At 46.7% G+C, this 16,436-nt stretch overlaps 1 protein-coding gene across 4 annotated transcripts; it reads right to left on the bottom strand.

Annotated features, from left to right (window-relative positions):
* Positions 1-298: 298 nt before the first annotated feature.
* NEIL2 (nei like DNA glycosylase 2) lies at positions 299-15,874 on the bottom strand. 4 transcript variants are annotated; one of them, XM_060653733.3, is made up of 5 exons: positions 15,484-15,874; positions 13,655-13,794; positions 8,044-8,396; positions 3,283-3,479; positions 299-1,339 (listed from the first exon to the last, which is right to left on the bottom strand). In XM_060653733.3, the coding sequence occupies exons 2-5, from the start codon at positions 13,790-13,792 to the stop codon at positions 1,026-1,028; spliced, it is 1,002 nt and encodes a 333-aa protein (XP_060509716.1). In that variant the 5' UTR covers positions 13,793-13,794; positions 15,484-15,874; the 3' UTR covers positions 299-1,025. The 4 variants fall into 4 exon arrangements, with proteins under 4 accessions (XP_060509716.1, XP_060509715.1, XP_078301720.1 ...); XM_060653732.3 differs by having other exon boundaries at positions 15,712-15,873; XM_078445594.2 differs by lacking the exon at positions 15,484-15,874 and adding an exon at positions 15,060-15,148.
* Positions 15,875-16,436: the final 562 nt, after the last annotated feature.

A 16,436-nucleotide genomic window follows, 5' to 3' on the forward strand; every position in this document is an offset into this window, starting at 1 on the left:
TGAATGTAAAGGAAAGCCTTAAAATATTTACCATTTTCCCATTTTGCTCATGCAAATCACTGTCTTCTACAGGCCAGAGGTTGGTGCAATGGAAGTAAATCCATCTGTGCTCTGCCATGTTTCATGGCAATGCAGCACACCTATGGGCAGAAGAGCAGGTGTGTATTCACCCCCTCCCTGCCCTGCTCCTTTTCAGTGGACCCGTCGGACCAACTCAGCCAGTCCTACACAGCCGCCTTCACGAGAGCTCAGGTATTTACAGCCTAAGAGCCCTGACTACCAAATAAAGACAACAACGGAAAAGAACAAAGAGCTTTATTTTCGCGTCACTGTCCTCGTTTCTTGGACATGTTGCTAACAACCTGACAACATGTCTCTACAATCCTCGATTCCTGCACTGTTCAACATATCAACACCTTAAGGAGGAAATAAGCAGCTTTTCTCTTAAGCCCACTGGGCATGGCAGAAAGGTGGCCAATTCCCGGTCCCTCTCTTCCTCCCACCCTTCTCTTGGGGTCTCCATCCCACAGGAAAGGATCCAGGTGGGTCACTACCCTCATGTGCTACTGCATCCTCATCCCTGGATCCCTCTAGGGGAACAAAGAGAGACAACTCCTTTTTCCAAATGGAAGGCCTGAAAACCAACCAAGCTTTCAAAAACAAAACCAAAGGCCTGCAAAGCAATGTGGAGGCATAGCTGTTCTCCATATGCTATCACTTTCAATGCCCCACTGGGAGGTTTCTCCCTTTACCGTTGTCATGAGTTTTCTCATCTTTCACAATGGCAGAATTAGATAAGAAGAATTAACCAAAACTAGAGAAAAGAAAAAAATCTAACCCTGTAGAAAGTGCCTTAGAACACCAGAGAGATGGACAGCAATGGTACTGACACCCGCCCCCCACCCCGACCCACGCTGCCCTCTACTTCCTGTGCCCAGTCCCAAATACTGACAGTGCCCGTTTTCCTGACACTCAGGAATCAGCCCCTGTAGGGCAAAGTGTTATGAAGAAGGGGCTAGAGAGCCTTAGGAGAGCCGGCCCTGCTCTTGCTCATCAGGTGGCAGCCTGGGCTGGCACTGCGGGCACCACCAGGTGAGCCTCTGGAAGCCGCCTGGAGGCCCAAATGCCTCTTTCATAACCTGGTGCCCGACGGGGCACTGCTCCTTCTGGTAGACCTGCGTGTGCTGCTGTTTGCCCTGGAACTTGCCCCGAAGCCAGTCGGCACTGAACTCCACCACGTGATCCACCAGGGCCTCCAGATGCGGAGGACTGAGGAGGGAACCAAGAGAAAGGGGATGGATCCCAGCTCTGTACAAGGCTTCGTTCTTAATGATGTTCCCTGGGAGGAGGCAGGGAGAGGGCAAGGGAAGGAAAAAGAACACATCCATGAGGAGCCCGGTCCGCAAAGTTAGCAGAGCAAACTGAAGCTGGTCGGACGGCGGCAGGGGGCTCCTCTAGGAAATCTGGAGCAAGCTCTACCATGGACTGGAGGCTCTTGGGCAAGTCACATATCCTGAGTCAACTTCCTGTCTGCCAAGCGGGTTTGCTAATACTTACCTTTAAGGTTGCTGTGAAGACGGAATGAAGTAAACTTAGGCATGGTCCATGTTACAGCAAAGAGGTTACCAGAACAGGCTATGGAACCTGACCATCTGCCTTTGAACCCCTGCTCAACCAGATCCTAGCTATGTAACTCTGGCAAGTTCCTTAACTTCTGTAAGCTTCACTTTCCTCAGCTGTAAAATGGGGCTTGGTTACCTGCTTTTGTGAGCAGTAAACAAGAATTCTCTCTTTCTCTCTCTCTCTCTCTCACACATACAAGCACAAATGCCGAGCACTGTGGCTGGTACACAGAAAATACTCAATAAATATTAGCGGTTATTATTTAAAATGTCAAGCATAATGCCTGAAGGAGAAAGTGTTTAAGAGATATTATTTCATTATTTTTCTACTGCTGCCACATTCTCTGAAGTCAGCCTTGAGCCCTCCTTCCAGAATCAGTTAACTGATTCTCTTCAAAATGTCCCAGCAGCGCACTTTCTTTAATCTCTACTAGGCATTTGCCACAATCTGTCTTAAGTTGTGGTGACCTGAGTCCATGCCTACCGGGCCATTAATAACCTCCTTAAGAGGGGAAGCTGAGCGTGGCGGAAGGCAAGTGTTCAGCATGTGTGGACTGGATGGATGACCAATTCACTGGCAAACCGGTTTCACGGCTCAGCTGTACCATTTATCTGCAATGTGTCCTCTGCTTTAGTTGCTTCATCTGAATAAAGGGAAAAGTAAAAAGTAACTATCCTACAGAGAAACAGTAAGAATGAAAGCACGTGCCTGGCATATTAGAGTCACTTGAAAAAATGTTGGCTGTTATTACTGTGGTTAGTAATAATGACTAGTTAGTAGAGCATTAGCTCCCGCTATAAATATCCCAAAGGCTACTTGTAAGGGTCTCTTTATTCCTCAGGGCTCAGGGACTCCCACAGTCTTACTGTGAAAATGCGAGGCCGCTGTCTGGTGAGCCCCTGGGGCTCCTCCCTGCTCATGAGGTGAGCTGTGGCTGCGGCAGGCAACACGAGGCCTGGGCTATGAGGTGATTTTGTCATCACCGGCTTGCTCGATTGCCTCAGCAGCCAATCACAGGTGCACTTATTCTTCTGCTAAAGCAGGAAGAGCAGTAAGTTTTTCTAGTTCAGGCTGTTCTAGTTTTCACAGTGCTCAGCTCTCCCCGCCTCAAAACGCTCACAGTTTCATTGCTCATGACCCTTGCACAGAGAGAGGGAACCTGCTTCCTCGGTCATGTCTTTTAAGCTCCCAGAGGAGGCCTGAGGCTTGTGTGCTTTGGCCAGCAGGTAGCTCCACCTGCCCAAGAGAGGCCCCACCAGCGAACGTGGTGCTCTCCCTCAGCAAACTGTACAGCTCTCAGTTCCCAGCAGATACCGATCAGGTGATCGAGTACCTGCCGCGTGCCAGGCACCGCACCAGGCAGTGGAGCGTTCAAGGAGGAAGAAGACAGGGCTCCTGCCCCTTAGGAAGTTACACTGGACTGTGGCCACCGGCAGACTCCAGCTTATAATATAATTAGGATACGAATTCTTCAGCTAGGAGAGAAGCTAGAAATTGCCTAATCTAACTCCCTCAGTTTAAAGATGAGGGAAGTGAAGCTGAAGAGATTAAATGACCGCCTCAAGACCAGCAGTACTGGCACGCTTCGGCGGGGGGGGGGGGGGGGGGGGGGGGGTGGGGCAGGGGCGGGTGGTGTCCTCCCTCTCCCATCAGTCATACCTAAACCAGAGAAGTATCTTTGGTCCAGCAGTGTATAGCAGACAGGCTGCTCCTGGCTCAGAGCTTCCAAGGCTCGTGCTCGATGGAACTTTTCGGACAAGATGTCAGAAGCGGGTATGACCACCGGGGAAGGGCTCCAAGCCATCTGACAATTATAAAATGCCAGGAAGCCGCCACCGCCAAAGTACAGGACCAACCTGGGAAGAAAGAAAAGATCGTAAGTCCATACAGTTCAGGGCACGCATACACACAGTTCCCACTCGAGAGTCAGGCCAGACGTCCATAGTGCTCCCACTCCACAGTCAAGATTAACCCATGGGGCACCAGGATGGCTCAGTCGGTTGAGTGAATGACTTCGGCTCACGTCATGATCTCGTGGTTTGTGGGTTTGAGCCCCGCATCAGGCTCTGTGCTGACGGCTCAGAGCCTGGAGCCTGTTCCGGATTCTGTGTCTCCCTCTCTCTGCCCCTCCCCCACTCATGCTCTGTCTCTCTCTGTCTCAGAAATAAACATTAACCAAAAAAAAAAAAAAAAAAAAGATTAACCCAGGGAAGCTAAGATCCCAAAAGAGAAAAGGGATGGCTCTGCCAGCATCAGAAAAATCTCAGGGCTAAATGCGGTGATTAAAAGAAGACATCTGTATCGCTTCATTTCTCTGATCATAGCAATACATGTTCACTGAAGACAATGTGGAACACACAGAAAAGTCTTAAAGCCCAGCAGGTGTGGCTACCTGCACAAAACACAGTTCGTTAAGAAGGACAGAAATGAATGCTAAAGAGGTACCACTCCCAGTCCAGGCAAGATTTACTGAGAAATCCATACCCACACGTACTCCCAGGGGCTTCCTGAATTCCAAGGACAGAGGAGAAACTTTAGGAACTCTGATAAAGAAACAATGGGTTACTTTGTGAGGGCAGATAATCAGACGCAACCGGACTCCACATCTGAAAGGGAATATCCACATATCTGACGTAGCTGGCACCTTATGTGGAAGTAAAGGGACAACTTCAGAGGAAGAGGACTCAGAGACACATCTACCATAGCAACTGAGGTTAACTACTCAAGGAAGACTAACTGTCCAATGGGATGAGAGCAGCAGGGACCTCAAGCCAAGGGGAGATGAAAAGGGGAGGTCATAAGGGTCAGCAGTGGGTTGTGTAATATTTATTGTGAGATCTAAGCGGACACTACAGTAGCACACCGGAGAATTGTAATGTGTTAGGAAGGCATTCTTGAATCAGAAGATACCCATGTTCATGTGTTTTTAATATTAATTTACCTACACATAATTAATACTATTATATAGTTAACAATCTGGAACTAAGGTTCTAAACGATCTCAGCAAACGCAGGAGATAGGGTGGATATGACAGAAAAGCAGCAGTGAAGTAGAAACATTTTAAAGGTCTCCTCTCAGAAGGATGAAGGAGAGTGAGCAAAAAACCAGTTTCAATAATAAGGGACAGGTGTCATTCACTTAATGTTATTAAAAATGCAGTCATTATTAGCTAAGAAAAAACACAGGCCTAATTTAAAGTCAAGATTATTAGCAATAGAAAGGAGATGAACAGAAGCACTTACAAATTAACAGGAGTTAAAAAGAGGAAAAAAAAAACCTTGAAAAATCCAACAGAAGGAAAGAAACAAGATAAAATAAAATGGCAAATGGAAGAAATCCAAATACTGCAGCTACCCCATTCCAAAACACAGTTTCGGTTTGACTTTAAAGAGATACCAAAGCCGGGGCACCTGGGTGGCTCAGTCAGTTGAACATCTGATTCTTGGTTTTGGTTCAGGTCATGATCTCGTGGTTCGTGGGTTGGAGCCCCGTGTCGGGCTCTGGGCTGCTGGGGTGTGGAGCCTGCTTGGGATTCTCTCTCCTTCTCTCTCTCTGCCCCTCCCCTGCATGCTCTCTCTCTCTCAAAATAAATAAGTCAACTTAAAAAGAAATAGATACGAAAGCCAGATGTTCACTGTTTATAAGAAACATACCTAACATCAATGAAAAAGCATGCCTATAACTAAGTGGAAAAAGACCAAATGGGGGGCCAACCAGAGTAGCATTATTCACATCAGGAAAGGCAGAATTCAAGATTAAAGGCAAATAGAATGTATGTTATTATTTAATAATAAAGCTGCAAAGAACCTATGAGAGTCAGAGACTTTGATGCCTTGAACAACAGGGCAGCAAACACATAAACACACTAGAAAGACAAGGAGAAACTTTATAAAACCACAATCACCCTAGAGGATTTTAACACTCTTCTTCCCACATTTGGCATATTAAATAAAAAAAATAAGCAAGGATAGAGAAAATTTGAGTTTTCAAAGCAATAACCTGTTCTTAACAGTTTCATAATGTTTTACTTTGATCTTCATTTATGTACATAAAAATGTAAGCAAAGATCAATGATGTGTTTGGCTACAGATCTTAACAGATGCCTAAAGTAGAAAATTTACAGGCTGACTGTCCTGATCAGAATCCAGTAATAAAATGACAACAAAATGATGACCCCACTCAAACATTTGGAAAATGAGTAGACACTCTTCCCTTATAGAGTATATAAAACTAGTATTATTTATTTGAAAGATGAACAAAGTTGATAAAACTCTGGTAAGCCTAATTAAGAAAAAGAGTAGGGTGGGGGACAAAGGAAAATATAAAACATGAAGAATAAAAAAAACAGATATAACTTGGCAAGAGAAGATTTAAAGAAAAGACCCCTGGGGTGCTGGTGGCTCAGTCAGTTAAGCATCTGACTCTTGATTTTACCTCAGGTCATGGTCTCATGGTTTGTGGGATCGAGCCCCGTGTTCAGGCTCTGTGCTGACAGCATTGGAGCCTGCTTGGGATTCTCTCTCTCCCTCTCTCTGACCCTCCCCTGTGCACAATCTCAATCTATCTCTCAAAATAAATAAATAAAAAGACCCCGAATAGCCAAAGTAATGTTGAAAAAGAAAACCAAAGCTTGGAGGCATCACAATTCCGACTTCAAGCTGTATTACAAAAAGCTGTAATCATCAAGACTATGTACTGGCACAAAAGCAAATATGTTTATTAATGGAACAGAATAGAGAATCCAAAAATGGACCCACAAATGTATGGCCAACTCATCTTCAACAAAGCAGGAAAGAATATCCAATGGAAAAAAGACAGCCTCTTTAGCAAATGGTGTTGGGAAAACTGGGTAGCAACATGCAGAAGAATGAAACTGAACCACTTTCTTACACCATACACAAAAATAAACTCAAAATGGGTGAAAGACCTAAATGTGAGACAGGAAACCATCAAAATCCTAGAGGAGAACACAGGCAGCAACCTCTTTGACCTCAGCTGCAGCAACTTCTTACTTGACATGTCTCCAGAGGCAAGGGAAGCAAAAGCAAAAATGAACTATTGGGACCTCATCAAGATAAAAAACTTCTGCACAGTGAAGGAAACAATCAGCAAAACTAAAAGGTAACCAATGGAATGGGAGAAGGTATTTGCAAATGACATAACAGATAAAGGGTTGTATCCAAATTCTATAAAGAATTTATCAAACTCAACCCCCCCACACACACACACACACAAAAATAATCCAGTGAAGAAATGGGCAGGAGTCATGAATAGACCCTTTTCCAAAGAAGACATCTAGATGGCAAACAGACACATGAAATCTTTTGTTGCGAATTTATTTAGTGGCATTATTTTCCCCGCCATTATCTGCGATTGTGCACATACTGTGTGGCTTAAAATATTGAGACTTGTATAAAGTAAGGGCATCATAATAAGAGTAAACTTAATCTTCACTATCTGTCTTCTGAGAGTGCACAGGGGCTTCAGCCTCAGCCTCAGGACTACCTGGTTGTCCCTTCCCACAGTGCTGAGATGTGCATTCTGATTTGTAAGTTTTCTTTTTTTCTTTTTAAAATTTCTTTGTTTTTAGCGTGTATTTATTTTTGAGACAGAGAGAGACAGAGCATGAACGGGGGAAGGACAGAAAGAGAGGGAGACACAGAATCGGAAGCAGGCTCCAGGCTCTGAGCCATCAGCCCAGAGCCCGACGCGGGGCTTGAACTCACGGACCGTGAGATCGTGACCTGAGCTGAAGTCGGACGCTTAACCAACTGAGCCACCCAGGCACCCCTGATTTGTAAGTTTTCAAGGTCTCAGGACAAATTATCCATTAAACTCTGACCAACATATTTTACCCCCATGGAAAAAAATGTATAATATATACATGCTATATCTATAGATCATATCTACAGATCTATATATCTATAAGCTTTATATATACATATACACATATATATAAATATAAAAGAATCCAGCCAAGTGTGAGCACTTCTGCAAGGCCATGAGAATGTGTGTTCTCCGTGACCAGCAAAGACTCCTTTGGGAATCTGTACTAAGGAAATAATCCTGGAAATGGACAGAGACTTACACACCAAGGCACTGCTCTCACAGTGCACTAGTCAAGCCATAAAATGTCCTTCAGAGCCATCCAGCTTCAGGAGCCACGCCTGTGGGGAAAGTTCTTCCTTTTTTCTAAGCTGCCCCAGTATGTTTCCTCCGCTCTCTGAGTACAGACCACAGACTGCTGTCTACTATGGGTAGACACAGAAGTGTCTTCTCTCTCCTAGGAAGTGTGCAGCTGGAGAGCAGGGAGGATAGCCATGTGAGTGAGCCCACAGAGCCTAACCCCAAGCCTGCACGGGGGCGTTGTGTTAAACACTGCAGAGCCACAGCCCACAGCCCATTCAACCGCTCCATTACCTTGGAATGGGGTCCCTCCAGTCACCCCTCTTGTTTGCTTTCTTCGCTCTGGAGAACTCGTTCATCCAAATGCTGCCAAATAAACCAAAGCTGACCTGCAGCCACCTCTCAGCACCTTCTGCGGGAGTGTCTCCCCGCAAACACTCCAAACCGTTGTCTCCACTGGGAACAACACACTCCAGGGACTGAGAGGACCGGTTGATTTCCCGGCTGCTGGGCCCCAAGGCCTGCTTTTGGTCCTCAGCCTCTTCCTTCTTCTCTCCTTCCTGCAGAGGCTCCGGTAGTGAGTTGTTGCCAAGGGACCCAAGTTCTTCATCTGGATCAAATCTAAGGAATAATTTCTTTCCATGGACCTGAAAAAAATGAAAGTGATCTAAGCCTTTGCTATGGAGTTGTGTTCTCCCCACATTTGTACAGTCAAACTTAACCCACAGTGTGAGGGTATCTGGAAGTGAGGCCTCTGGGAGATAATTAGGTCATGAGAGTGAAGTCTTCATGAATGGGATTAGTGCCCTTAAAAGAGACCCCAGAGAGCTCCCATACCCCTTCCACCAGGTGAGGACAGCAAGAAGGTGGCGGTCTATGAACCAGGAAGCAGGCCCTCGCCAGACACCCAAGCCGCCAGGCTGTCTGATCTTGGATTTCCAGCCTCTGGAACTGTGAGAGATGAATTTCTGTGGTTGATAAGTCACCTCATCTGTGGTATTCTGCTAAAGTAGTCTGAATGGACTGGGACAGGCTTACAGCCCCAAAGAAGGGAAGACGAGAAAAGGGGTATGCAGGTATCTCTCTGAATGCAAATTTATCCCTTTTTGCCTCTTCCATGAAGCTCTCCCAAGTTGAATGTTTTGTACTTGCCTTTTGCTCTCCACTCAAGTGGTGTGGGCAGTTAGCACACAGTTTTCAAAGTGATTGAAAGCAGAAGACTTAGATTAGCAACGACACAGATCCATGCTATACAGCAGGACCACCCTAGAATTCCTGAGGGGAAATGCTTTCACAGATTGGCTAAGAAGTAAATGCAAACTGTCATTCTTGTATTTAATTAATACCTTTCTTTGTTAGAAATAACCAGCACACACACCACACAAATTGACAGCAGCTAAAGTATTGTGTACACTCTAAATATACAATGTATTTTACACATTGTAAAAATTGGTACTTCTCAGCTCACTGAAATTGGATTCAGAAGAAACCACAAGAGAACTCACAATAAAAAACTATAATCAATAAAAATTGAGTATCGATCAACAAAAACTGATCCATGAATCAAACCATAAAATGTATATAAAATGTAATAAGAATTCACCTCATCCCAATGAAAATGATTTCAGTAAAAGAGGAGAAAGGGAAACGTATGTAAAAGAATGTTCCAGCTGCTTCGTATTCTATTTTCATATTGCTAGCCCTAGTATGTGATATGCATGTCCAGATTCCAGGATGAGCCAGATCTGCATGATTTGAAATTCAGGCAAAACCAAAACACCTGGCATCAATAATGGAATCGCCTATGTCGCTTTTTCAGCCACCCAAAGTACGTACTTAGAGATCACACAGTTCTGATGTCACCTCCAATTTGTCAGTGAGTATACACATTATAACTGTAGTTCTTCGAAATCCTCTCCCTAAAAGAGGGCATTACCTTTCTAAATAATTCCAGAATAACTCATCTGCAAGTCTGAGCACGGCAGTTTGCTGCCACATATTAGAAACAGCTTTAACTGAGCTACATAAAAAAGTGAGCAAGAATTAAGTGGGCAAAAACAGGCTTTGTTCCAGAAAACACCCTCTTGATGAAAATTCACCAATGTTGGTATAATGCTGTATCTGTGAAATGCCCCTGAGGATCAAAACATTCATCAGGTCAAAAAATGCCTAGGTCAAGACACTGTTGGCAATTTCTACTGTCCCTCTTTTAAATTCCTGTGAAATTGTTGTTACTTCAATTAACTGACCATTAATTGAACTTATACAATGTGCCAGGCAGTGCGCTAGGCTCTGAGGGGCATACAGATGAGTAAGTCTCCACTCTTTCCCTCTGGAAACTCATTATTTCAAAAGGAAATTCTTTTTTTTTTTTTTTTCAACGTTTTTTATTTATTTTTGAGACAGAGAGAGACAGAGCATGAATGGGGGAGGGGCAGAGAGAGAGGGAGACACAGAATTGGAAACAGGCTCCAGGCTCCGAGCCATCAGCCCAGAGCCTGACGCGGGGCTCGAACTCACGGACCGTGAGATCGTGACCTGGCTGAAGTCGGACGCTTAACCGACTGCGCCACCCAGGCGCCCCTTCAAAAGGAAATTCTTGACACATGCTACAACATGGATGAACCTTGAAAACATTATGCTCAGTAAAAGCAGTCACAAAAGAATACATGTTGCATGATTCCAAATATGTGAAATGTTTAAAAAAAAGGAAACAGAGAATAGATTAATGGTTGTTTAGGGCTAGGGGTGGAAAGTTGGGGTGAAATGGGGAGTGACTGCTAACAGGCACAGGGTTTCTTCCTGGGGAGATGATAATGTTCTCAAATCAATTGTGGTGATGGCTGTAAAACTATGTGAAGATACTAAACACTACCAAATTGCACATTTTAAATGGCTGAATTGTATGTTATGTCAATTATATCTCAGTAAGGCTGCTACAGATTTTTTTTTAATTAGAGGATTGGTTAAAAGTCTAAGTATGTAAGGGGGTTGGATTAGATCTCCCACTCCACCCAAAAAGGATGGAATAGAAACATTAACAGCCATGTAAGGACTCAATACTTATCCCCCATGCACTCTTTCTCAGGCAGCTCCTGGAGTGTGTGCTTTGCAAAATGAGAGGGAAAAACAAAGAAGATACGGAACCTGGTGTAGGGAGACTGTTGACTGCCTCCCAAGCTCCCTCTCTCCTCTTCCCTACTGACAAACCTGCTGAATTATGGGAACCTCAATATTCTCAGCTAAAAATCTGTCTCCCAGACTCCCTTAGAGATGGGGCAGCCAGTGATACACAAGCAGGAGTGGTCAAATGTGGTTTCCAGAAAAGCTCTTTAAATCAGGAGAACCATGGAGAGCCTGGGTGTCTCAGTCAGTTAAATGTCTGACTCTTGGTTTCAGCTAAGGTCATGATCTCACAGTTTGTGGGATGGAGCCCTGCATCAGGCACCGCACTGTTAGTGAGGGGGCCTGCTTGGGATCTCTCTCTCCTCTCTCTGCCCCTCCCCCACTCTCTCTCTCAAAACAAATAAACTTAAAAAAAAATAGTAAAATAAAACAGGTGAACAAGCAGCTTTCAGGTCCCTTCTGCCCTATTCCTTTCTTCCTGCCTAGAATGTAATGGCTGGAATTCCAGCAGCCATGTTATCATCATGAGGATGAGGGTCACACCCCAGGGAGGGGAAGGCAGAGAACCTGATGCCTAATGATCTTGTGTTGTTCCCATACCACTCTGGACTGCCTCCTCTAGACTTCCCATTATGTCAAGGAAGTGAAGGGGGAAGCGGGGGGCGGGGGGTGGCAGGGAGAAACCTCCAGACATGAATAAGCTGTTCTTCTGAATCTGTCATGAGTCATCAAACACAATTCCAGATATAGAAACTGGAGAACAAACAAGGAAAGACAGGGAAAGTGACATGCCAGAAAAACAGGTGGCACAGAGTGGGGCCAATCTTTTCCCTGCTTCATCAGCCCACTGTGCTCATTCCTGTCTGTAACTGCTTCAGAAACCTGAAATGTCCTTCTTTTCCTTTTGGTCCATCAAAATTCCTACATCCTTCAAGGTCCAACTCAAATCCCACCTCCTTCATGAAGTCTTTTACTCTAGGCCCCAAGGACTTCTTCTCTGTTGAGGCCCTCAAATGGGGCTTAATCATATGCTCTTCTCCTTCCTGTTCACTGTTACCTAACAGTTTCCTCTGTTGTCCATCCAGGTCTTACTTTCCAAATTCGACTCCTGGACCCTTAGGAGGGAGACGTGCAGAGAAGGAAGTGCAGTGATGAGAACTTACCACCCACATGCCAGGCTGTTCCCCAAGGCCATGTCCCGCAGGGTTCTCAGGCTTCCACAACACCCAATTTCTACCTTGGTTTTCTAGGAAACTGGCTCCCAGCTCCGTCTCAAGATTTCCTTTTCCACACATTCTTCAGTCCACTCAGCCATTTCATATATATTCTCGGAGAGCTAGTTCTGTGGCGGGCACAGGCTAAGTGCTAGTGATCCAGAGGTGAAAGGATATAATCCTGCCCCTGCAAACCTTGCAGTGTAGCATCTGGTCAAAGAGTCCAAAGGCTCCCGTGGGAGGAGCACAGACCTGGAAGTCAGGGGACCTGGCTTCCAGGTAGCTATGTCAACTTGGGTTGAGAGTTCTACCTCTCTGAGCCCCCATCTCCAAACGTTGAAAATATACATGAAGCTCTAGAAGACCTCTTTCAGTTCTAACCAAGAATGGTTTTATAACCTGAGGGGGGTGTGTGAAGGGTAAGGTGGAAAAAAGAGAATTAGCATTTATGGAACACCTATCTGTGCCAGGCATAAAGTCGGTTTAAAACAATTTTAACTGGTAAGTGATTTATCCCCATTTTACGATTGCAGAAACTAGAGCTAAGAGATTAAGCAATTTGCTTAGGAGCACACAGCTAAACACCAGAGCTAATTTATTTTTTCTATAGGTAATTACCATATATATGCCTCCTAAGAGCAGGCACTCAGCTTAGTGCTAGGCATACAATACTGACGAGGGCACAGGCCCTGACCTACTTATCTGTCGCCTCTATTCAACAAGTAAAACAAATTTAATTGGAGGACCCCCCACCTCCCCCCCCCCCCCCCCGCCTTTCAGGGTGGGGGGGCCTGGAAGCACAGAGAAGTCTCTCCCCAGCTTTAGAGCAGGCAGGCCAGGCTTCTCAGAGGATGTGATGGCAAGGCTGAATCCTGAAAATAAGGAATTACCATGGTCACATGAAGGGATAGGAATGGGACAGATTTGGGGAAAAAAGGAAGACTTGCCCAAGCAGGGGAGCAGCATGTCAAAACCCTGAGCAAGAAGGATTGGTAGAGGAGCTCCAGATAGTTCAATATGATTGGAAGTGAGATTTATGGCAGGGTAAGAAGCAGGCCTAGAGGAAGAGCCACGAGTCAGACCACAGGAGCCCTGGGACCCTCCTTGAGGCAATTCTGACTTATGCTCAGGGCAAGGATGAGCCAACCGGAATCTAGATCAGAAGGCCATGCTCTTTCAGAGGAGAGGCTGCATGGGGTCTTAGCGTGGCTGTCTTGGGCTCAAGGAAGCGACAGCAAGTCTGGAGATAAATTCTTTTTTTTTTTTTTTTTTTTTTAATGTTTATTTATTTTCGACAGAGAGAGAGAGACAGGCATGAGCAGGGGAGGGGCAGAGAGAGAGGCGGAGAGAGAGAATGGGAAGCAGGCTCCAGGCTCCTAGATGTCAGCGCAGAGCCTGACGTGGGGCTCGGACTCACAGACCGCGAGATCATAACCTGAGCCGAAGTCGGACACACAACCAACTGAGCCACCCAGGTGCTCCTAGAGATAAATTCTATGGGAGTCACAGGACATGCTGATGGAGCCAGCCCATGTATGTGAGGTATCAAGCCCAAATCAACTCACCTGGTTGTCTAGGAGCCACAGGGACTGAAAGCTGGCAGGGTTTAGCTTCTTACTGCTGCCCCCTGTCTTGACCACCTGCTGCCCCACAAAGGGGGAGACCAAGTGGTGGAACTTCCTCACAGATGGTCCTTCTGGCATCCCTGCAGGCAGAAGTGGGGAAAAGAAGCTAGCTTTTCTCTAGCATTTTTTATGGGTGCCAAGTTCCAAGCAGCTGTGTTTTGCCATCAGCTTGAAGAGTATAGATGGCCAAAAAGAGAGTGTGGCTGAGAAGAAGGGTCAGATCAAAGAGAAGGACAAGCTGTGCCAGGGTGTGGGCCAGTTCCCCAGTAATGGCCCAGTTTCCTTCTCCAGCCCCTCTCACCTTTCTTCATGCAACAAACTTGTTTACACACCAACAGCATGCTAGGCATCACGTCATGGGAGCCTCCACTTTGCTCCTGTGGCGGCTTGGACGGGAGCTGGCCCTAGGTAATTTGCCTGCACTGTGGGCCCCAGACTCCTCTCCACACTTTCCCTGTCCTCCCCCTTCAGCAAAACCAATTATTCCAACCCACTGCTGCTTTCTCTCCCCACTTTTAGGGGAGAAATGGTGATGGAAGAGAAAGCTGTAAGGGACACAGAGACACAGATGTGGATGTGGTCTTCCCAGGACCACCCCACTAGTAGGGGTTCTGTGTGTTTGTGATGACAAATACAGAGCTCAGAACCATGACAAGTGCAGACAGGGGGTCATGTTCGTTCCGAGCAGGGAGAGGCCACATCCAGCTTAACTACAGATAATTATTCCTGGTAACTGCAAACAGCTGGGGTTGTCTTAACCCTGATCCATGGTTATCTGTGACCCCCATCTCTCTCTGCCCCCAATCACCCAAGTTCACTCAGAGTTTACGTATAAGCATTCAGATGTTTGAGTCTGAGTGGCCTGTACCCAGGCTTCCTGCAACTAGGAGTCCCTCCCCACCCCACCCCTCCCCTTAACCAGGGCACACTACTTAACCATCCATTTCCTCACCTGCACAAGACTGTAAGTTATGACAAAACCCCAAAGAACTACGTAGGTACCTGGCATGGTGGGAGCTATCGTATTTCAGCAGTTCTAAAAAACATTTAAAGTTTTCCAAAATGGGGATGCCTCTTACTATATGCACACTTTCTCATAGTTTAATTAGCAGCACGTTCAATAATGTGTATTTTAAATTTGATGGTGCTTTAGATTCGCTAAAAAGTAGTGCTATTTCCCTTAATCAGCCTTCAAGATACTGGAGAGGCTTTACTGACAAAAAGTTCTGGATTGCAAGGAGACCTGCCAGACTGGAGCGGACCTAAACCAAAACCAGCTCTCTGTACCCAGGCCATCTCCAACGGAGGAAGTTTCTGGAAAAGCGTCCATCTGAAATGCACTTACCCTTTGAAATTTCTTGACACAGGGGCGTATTTCTTTTAGGTATACTTATGGAGATGTAAAACTGGGCAGCAAGTTACCTCTGCCATAGCCTGAAGGGACCAGAAGGGGAAAGGACAAAGATTTGATGGGGACATCTTGCCTACTCTCAAGGCCCCTCCTTAGAGAGGCTAACCGCCGTTAGGCTGGTTAATGGCTTCGTAGTGGCCACGCCGAAATCGGCAGAGGAGAGGGGCTTCAGGGCGTCCTCCCTTCTTGAGGTAAACCACTCACTCCCCGAGGGTGGCTCTAAAATGGCTACTTTTCCCTAAGTCTCCCAGGGTGAGGCAGGGAGACGGGCAGCCGCAGAGACAGTGCTGAAGAGCACGGGGGGGAGGGGAACCTCCCAGGGGTAAATGCAGGGACTCACAGCGGTAAACAAACCAACCAAAAAATTGGGCCGCGGGTGCGGATTCCGGAAAGGATGCTTCTAAAACTGTCGGTCACTGCGTCGTCGCGCAAGTAGCTGGTGACGACCCCGCGCAGGCCGCGGGAAAACCGGGCACTCCGGCCGCAGGAGCTCCGCGCACCGCTGCGCAGGGGGCCTGCGCCGTCCCGGCCTGCTCCTCCCTCCCCGCAGGCGCGGGCCACGGCGGGGGCGGCCGGCGGAACTCACCGGCTGCGGCCCACACCCCTCAGCCCGCCCCAGGACCGCGGCGCCGCTTCCGAGCACAGGACAGAGAGGACGCGGAGGCAGGCGTGCGCCCAGCTCTACCCGCGGAACAGCCCCGGGAGAAGCAGGTCCAGATCCCGAGGCGGGGAGGGGCCGGGTAGCGCCAGGCTCCTCCCCCAGGGGGCAGGGCTCCGGTGTTCGGCCGGGGCGTGGGGTGGAGCGGGACTCCGCCCCCGAGAGTGGGGTGGGTGGAGAGCGCAGGGGGCGGGGCCCTGCTCTGGCTGGAGAGGGCGCGAGGCTCCTCCCCTGAGGGGGTGGTCGCGTGTTGGGCGTAAAGGGCGGGAGAAAGGGAGAGAAGGGCCCAGAGAGGCAGAGATTGAGCACCTGGTGGAGACCAGAAAACCGCGTTTGGGAACGTTTATTGTCTAATGGAGACAGGCAACTATAGTGAAAAGTTAAATTCCTGAATAGGAGAACTTTGGGTGGTTCGGGCAAAACCTTTTTTGAGTTGATTTCGCACGGCGTCCAAGCTTAGCTCATTTTGGAAAGGAAACAAGTTTCAAGAAAGTCTCATGAAATTTTTAAAGGGTGGGATCTTTCACTTTATATTATTTGAATATTATTATTTAATTTTTGCCCTAAGCAAATTTTGCTTTAAAATTAATATTTAAATTTTTATTTCAGAGAGTAATAAAGATAAAATGGTAGATTATTTAAAAATGAATGTT

The sequence above is a fragment of the Panthera onca genome, chromosome B1 (genome assembly GCF_046562875.1).
Source record: "Panthera onca isolate mPanOnc1 chromosome B1, mPanOnc1 haplotype 2, whole genome shotgun sequence".
NCBI lineage: Eukaryota > Metazoa > Chordata > Mammalia > Carnivora > Felidae > Panthera > Panthera onca.